The sequence below is a fragment of the Acyrthosiphon pisum genome, chromosome A2 (genome assembly GCF_005508785.2).
Source record: "Acyrthosiphon pisum isolate AL4f chromosome A2, pea_aphid_22Mar2018_4r6ur, whole genome shotgun sequence".
Lineage (NCBI taxonomy): Eukaryota > Metazoa > Arthropoda > Insecta > Hemiptera > Aphididae > Acyrthosiphon > Acyrthosiphon pisum.
Window position 1 is genome coordinate 31,799,817 of NC_042495.1, and position 7,760 is coordinate 31,807,576.

The 7,760-nt window shown below is 27.0% G+C and overlaps 1 protein-coding gene across 2 annotated transcripts in view; it reads left to right on the plus strand.

The window, feature by feature from the left end:
• Window positions 1–2,386: 2,386 nt before the first annotated feature.
• The window catches only part of LOC100570096 (leucine-rich repeat and immunoglobulin-like domain-containing nogo receptor-interacting protein 2), a 21,040-nt gene continuing 15,666 nt past the window's right edge, over window positions 2,387–7,760 (plus strand). Inside the window, exon 1 of one of the 2 annotated variants that reach the window (XM_003244567.4) lies at window positions 2,387–2,915. In XM_003244567.4, the coding sequence (XP_003244615.1) occupies window positions 2,698–2,915 (218 nt within the window). In that variant the 5' untranslated portion in view covers window positions 2,387–2,697. The remainder of the gene's footprint in view (window positions 2,916–7,760) is intronic. The other variant, XM_029490894.1, reaches the window with a different exon arrangement.

The following is a 7,760-nucleotide window of genomic DNA, read 5'->3' on the forward strand; positions in this document are numbered from 1 at the left end:
ATCAATACGTAAACGCAGACATCGATGCACCAAATGAAGGGATCACACCAAAGTCACACTATATAAGGACCCCACGGGATCGACTCGCCGAAAGTCTTTTCACAAGATCACCCGATGCACAACGTACACGCCAGTCAGCGTCACGATACATTTTCTTTGCTGTTCAAGAGGAGTATCCACCAACATCAACTCAGACGTATGTGTATATTGAATCATTCTAACACTCAGTATGACCACATAATTAATTATCCCTCATTATTCACCAAATTCACTTTGTCATTTCTTTTAATTTATTTACACAAATATTCCTTTACTATACAACCCTTGTGACTATTATCGTGTAATAGCGTGCTACTATAATTTAATTATTATTAGATCGTAAATACGTCTACTTATTTAGGATACATAAGCATCATTTTAAGTGCTCAATAACTTAAATTACATTCGGTTGTCCGTCGACTGTCTAAGTCAGAGGTTCCCAAACTGTGGGTCGCGACCCAAAAGTGGGTCGCGATTATACTTTTGGTGGGTCACGCTATTTTTTTAAATAATACAAAAATATAATCATCTATTACTTTTCGTTGATATTCAAAGTTCAAATTCAGTTTTATCGTAAAAATAGGAAACAATTACATCCTTCACATTAAAATTATATACTTATTAAATTACTAATATACTTATTATACTTTTTTTTCGTAATTACATAAAATTTAATAAAATAGTTTAATTTTCTATTGTATGGTAAAAAAAAAAAAAAGGTCATTCATTGATATTGTGGGTCACCATATGTTAAAAAATTTTCAAAATGGGTCGTACAATAAAAAGTTTGGGAACCTCTGATATAGACTATCCGAACAACATTAGGTAGATATAATACAGTAGTAGGACAATTTCATGCACACTTCCTTCAAGTAAAATACATTACGTGTCGGTCTGTTACACCGTGTTCAATATAATAATATACATGTCTCACCCAAAATCTCCACCATTCCTACCCATAAAGCCTTGTCAGCCTTAATTTCTCCTACCACAATATTACATAAAATATTATTTTTAGTGTGAAAACAATTTTAAAACGTAATTTATACATATTATATTAATTGTTAGAGAAACACGATGGAACTAAGCTTGATGTTTTTTTTATTTTTTTATTTTTTTTTTTTTGGGGGGGGTCATGATGCTATCGACCCTCATTAATCAACACTTCTCAGAATTTATAACAGCATATTATCTAACATTATTTTGTTAATGAATGATGAAATTAGGTATATAACAATAATATATAGGTCTACCTACTGAGTTAGATAGGTACATGGTACACATTATATTGTTTCTCTAAATATAATATTATTTCGAATGTTGGGCGAATAATCATGGCATAAAAGTAAATGACCTATTCCAGGGGCGGAAAATTATTTTGACGCTACGTTTAAGAATTACTTTTATTTTTTTTTGAGTGTGTCATTAAATTATAAAAAGAAGTACTATTTATCAGCCAACAACGAATATTCAATTTTATCTGTAGCTATTTAGATATTAATATAATATACATTGTGATGTTTTTTTATTAAAAATAAAAATTATACGTATATTATATACAATAAAAATATTTTAATTTTTTCGCGTTTCACCTGGAGCACTCGTGTGTTGGTTTTGCCATCCTTGGAATAGGTTTTTGCCACGGACTAATAATAGACTTATACCTTAGTTCGTGTTTTTTTGCTGATAATTATTAATTACAATACAAAAAAGCTTGATTAATGATCTTTAATGTCTTATTATTTTACTTTTTTTTATTGATATTGATATAACAATAAACTACTAACCTTGTACCTTGTACTGGTTACTTATGAATTGATAATAATAATTGATAATAATAATGATAATAATAGTTATGAAAATTACAAAATCAAAATATGGTAGGAATTAAAAAAAATAATAAAAAAATAAAAATGTGTTAACATCGCATAAAATATTCTATGCTCAATCGTATTACTAAAAACGCATATGCTCAATCGTGCTTTACCGCAATGTTTTACGGTCAACGAAGTGCATGGGTTCAGCTAGTATTGCATAAAAATTATTTAAAATTATATATATTTATTTACATTTTTTTAATATAGAGCTATAGATAGGTATATAATAATAAGTTAATAAAAAATCCACTAAATAATAATAAGTATTATGTATTATATTATACATCATTCTTAACATACTGATTACAGACAAATATATAATTTTCAACCATTATTATTAGTTCATTTAGTAATATGGTTTAACGTTATCGATAATAATTTATATTATTAAAATTATTAAAATAATTTATTTACTTTAATAATAGCTATAGGTAGCTACATAAAAAAAAATAATAAAAAATCCACTAGATAATAATAAGTATTATGTATTATATTATACATCACATTTCCCTTCTTGAGATAACTATTTACTACTTGGAATATACAGCTATACTTAACCTACTTGTTGGTACTGGTGGTAAGCGTATATCAGAGGGATCGCACTCAAGTGAGTTTTTAAAGTTTTCCAATTTTTTCCTCGGAGAGTAAAAATATTCAATGAAATAAAATATCACGCTAAAAACACAGATCGCGCTCGCTATTGATCGATATTGTATATTTTCTATTACGTTACGCAGCGGCAAGTGCGATTGTGTAGTGTGCTTCGCAACCAGTCCGAGCGATGACTCGGCCGATGTATCAAGACGCCGCCGCCGCCGCCGCTGTTTCACGAAGGACTATGGTGCTGCTACTTTTGCTGTTTACGTTCTCCTTGTCGTCGTTTACATTGGTCACTGCCGAGTGCCCGGACAAATGCAGGTGTGATGAAGCTTATATCAACTGCAATTTCGAGGAACTGGATCGGATTCCCGAACGCATACCTCCGGATACCAAAGTGCTGTAAGTCGACTATACGGAAGATAATACCCTTCGTTAAGTCAAGTTTTAAAACGTCCATAGTAATTTACTTTCCCCGAGTATTGCTAAATCTAATTTTCAATAATTGTGTTAAGGCTAGTGGAAATTTTTTACGTTACGTTACATAAAGCGTTACGAAACCGTTACGGAAAAAATTGCTAATTATCATTTTTCTCATCCGAGACTCGAACTCGATATACGCGCTTATCAATTACCCTATAAATATTACCTAAGTATGTGCTACATATGATAGCAACGACAGCAAAAACATAAAATGTGGTACTTCATTGCAGACTCGTATGCAATATGTTTTTTATTAAATTAAAGTTATAACCAGGATTGGGATTTTATAGCACTTAAAATTGCACAAATATGCGTTATAATATTATTGCCTTAAATATCGCTAAATATGTGCTAAAAATATGCAATAAAAACAACAAAATATGCAAAAATAGGAAATTTATAATGAATATTTTTTTAATCACTTACAAATTGTTATAGGTATTTACTTAAGATTTGAAATAATTTAGTCACTCTGATTGGAATCCAAATTAATTGACTATACAACGCATTCAACGCTCATTTGTTGATAATCGGCGATTAATAATCGCAGTAGAAATCGACAAAAAAACCCAAAAAAAATCAGCAGATAAAAAAAATTAGAAGTTAGAACCAAATACCTAATACGAAATTATCGTAATAATACGATTGACAAAAATCCAAAAACACGTTTACTAAAATATAATTTCATAAAATATGACCGATTTTGATTCAAAACATGCAAAAATGCAAAAAAATCTCAAAAAGTCCAAAAAAAGCACTGTAAACTAAAAAACCGCAAAATATGCAAAAAAAAAACAAAATAAAATTTTTAATTTGAGTTCTATGTATTACGAAACTCATTTTTTAGCTTACTCTGCTATTTTTTAAGCATTTCAAAAGAAATATGCAAATGCTATAAAATCCCAACCCTGGTAATAACGAATAACTAATGTCCATCGACCTGGGTCCTGCAGTTTAAGGACGTATAAACGTAACACACATATAATATGTTCTAAGAAATATTTAAACACCAAATTCGATGGAACTGCGAAGTAAATCATAAAATATCTCATAATAACATCGAATCTATAGGAATAAGGATTGGATTATAAACTCTATAAAGTGTGGTTAAAATTTAAAAGTATAGGTATCAAATAACTGTTAATAACTCGCAAAATATTGGAAATGTTTGAAATAGGTAAAAAGAAAGCTTAATAAATTTCGCTTATGACATGTATTATAAAACAATATAAAAAGTATGACATACTTTACTATGATCTAACATCTAAATAGCAAAACTCCAGTAAGTACCAGTAGTATATATGTACCATTCCCGGCCCTCCTCATTTTATATCAATAAAAGATCAAAAATAAAACAATATTCAAAAATATCAGAAAATCAAAATACAATAATAATTAAAATATTTTTTTTGCAAAATTGATGTTATGAATAATCAAAAATTGAAATGCAATAATAATTAAAATATTTTTTACAAAACTTTTGATATAAATAATTAAAATCGAAATACAAAATTCCCCAAAATATTTTTCACAAAATTTATGATTTTAATAATTAAAATTGAAATGCAATATTTCCCAAAAATATTTTTTACAAAACATATGATATTAATAATTAAAATCGAAATGCAATATAGTGTTTGCAGTTAGACATATTAACTTATTTTCTAATAGAATTGTTCTATTAAAAATTAAAATCCAAAAATCTTTGAAAACGATTTTACACTATGATACTATGAGGGAGACTTATAAAGAATTAAAATCAAAAATGTTTAATGTAAAAATGAACATTCTATTATATTTCACATCGGAGTTATACTTAAATGGAAAATATGATACCTATATTAATGATTAAAATATTTAAGGGAATATTGTATTAATAATAAATTAAAATAATAATTAAAATTTAATTGCATTAATAATTGATATATTTTCAAAAATATTGAATCACATTAATAATTAAAAAAATATCCAAAAAAATTAAATTGCATTAATAATCTAAAAAATATTTTGAAAAATAATTTTTAATCTGAAATATTTTGACTTTGAATTAATGCATTGGGAAAAGTTATTTCTAGCACTCGTGGTGCACCAAAAAATTAAAAAATATTTGACATTCCTAAGCTATTATGTTCCCATTCCTAATTGAACTGCACTCCAGTCTCGAATATCTTTTACAATATTTTTTGTGTGCATAATGCTTTAGATTTTAAAAGTTATACAATTTTTAAAAACAGAGATTTTATTTATGTGTGTTGAGTTTTGTCATCCCTGGGATCGAACTAGCGGTGAAGTTTTTGGTGCTGTGGAACTTGAAATATCTCTTATAATTTAAGTAATATCATTTTAAAATGTTATAATTGTCGCATTATTAAAATTTGATTTAAATTTGGTAACTTAGTATTTGATTAGCATCCCTTAAGATATAGGTACTATCGCAAAATTTAAAAAATAAAATATTTTAAGACAAATATTCTTGAGTATGTGCAGCCCAAATAATATAACATATTCCTAATAAATCTATAGAATTTTATTGCAGGTGTTAACTGTTCGTGGATGCCGGATTCTGCTCAAGTTGGGATTATCTGAAAAATAAACTTATTATACAATTAGTAAAATAATATTATAATATTATACCTAATATTTAAGAACTCAAGACGAATTGGATATCCGTGTGCCGCTCAATATAATTATTATTCTCAATTAATTTATATATTCGTCACAAATATTCTCAAAGACTTTAAAACACATAATTAAAAACAAAAGTAATTTAAAATTTGTAAAATTTAGCGAAGCGGAAATCAGAAACACATATCGTCCTTCATATTTATTAAAACTAAATATGGTGAAAAATTAACTGATGTTTTAGATAATGAATTTAAACTAGTTCTACCCGATAGAATTTTATAGATTACCTGAAAAATGGTTACATATTATGATGCATTCAATTGTATTTAAAAAGTAGATGTAATTTAATTGAACAATATTAACTTATTTTTAATGATCATAAAATTATTTTTTGGAACAATCTTACAAGGAATTTAAAAAATATAAAATATGCAATATTTTATGTATATAGTAACATATGTGCAATAATTAACTGAAAAAGTATTCTTAAGAATATAATCCTATAATTAATCCATTCAATTTTCCCATATTTTTGAATATGCACATTTCGCAAGTATAATAATCTTAATAACGTTTACTCCTTAACATATATAGATACTCATTTCTAGAGTAGATATATTGAGTAACACTCCAGCACGTCTTTATCTTTTCCATTTTATAGGAAAGTGGCAATAATTCAAAATCGTTATTAGTTGTATTATATACCAGCACGTCTTTAAATTTTCGATTATAGAATAAAGACAATAATTCGGGTTAATTACATAAACGAAATGTAAGATTATCATCCTTGGGATCGAACTTTATCGTGCGATCGTTCAAAAAAACCATTTTATTTTCAAGAACCTATATATTATTCGAATTCAGATTTTTTCAACAAGTTAAATTTTTTATTTTTTTTTCTAAAGATTTATTTTTATTAAAATTTAATTCTATTCAAATTAGCTTTTTATGAGATCCTAATTTTAGGCTTTTAGATTCTGAGTGGAACGATGAATGTATTGATTTTACAATGAAAAAATTTTTTTTTTTTTTTTTTATTTTTTTTAATTTTTTAATTTTTTTTATTTATTTTTGTGTCTGTCATCACCTTTTAGGACAGTACAACTGCTTCGGTTTTCTTCAACAGCAACTTTTATGATTGGAAAGTGAATCTAGTTGGTACTTTGGGGGGTCAAAAGTAAAAATTTCCCAGTAGTTTTCAAAAGCGACATGAAAAACAAAAGAAAAATTAAGGAAAAACGGGAATTTTTACGCAAAATCGATTTTTCACAAAATTGAATTTTGTTTTTGGTGTAACTTTAAAAAAAATGACCGTAGATACATGAAATTTTGACTGAATGTTTATCTTAGCTCCTAAGAGGCTCCTAATATATTGCTACAATGGCAGTTGAAAAATATTACAAATACAGTCAACATTTTTTCATATAGCATTTAAATTCAAATTTTGACCAAATACGTAAAAACTAAAAATCACGAAAAAGTGCAAATCATTTTGAGCTAGAAATGCATAACATTTTTTCTTTATTTTTATGAGCGTTTGAAGTTCAAATTTGTACAACATTGGGTATTTAGTATTCACTCGTAACCTCATGTAGTGATTTTCTTATTTTGTTGAAATTCAAAAACGATTAACTGTAGATACGTCGTTATATTAACACAATTTACACCATATGTTTATTTTATCATTTAATTTTTCTATAAATGTCAATGCAATTTTATTCATTGTGTCAAAATGTATATAATGTTCAAATTTTATTGCTGAGTATTGAAATTTAATTAAAACAAGGTTCCACGTAAGTATTTATAGTTATTTTATGCTCAAATTCGGATGAAATTAGATACTTCAACACAGGAAAACAATTTTATATTTGTAATAAACTTAAAACATATAATCAGTTCTTTAAAACTTCTAAAGTAAGTAATTGCTCGCTTTTAGATTCTGAGTGGAACGATGAATATATTGATTTTACAATGATGTGTTTTTTTTGTGTCTGTACACGATAAGTAGTCGAAATAATGCTACGATTTCAACTTCAGTATCTTGTTAGATCAGAAAAAGAATATCGTTGGTGCATTGGGGAGGTCAAAATTTAAATTTCCCAGTAGTTTTCAAAAGCGCCGGGAAAAGCAAAGAAAATT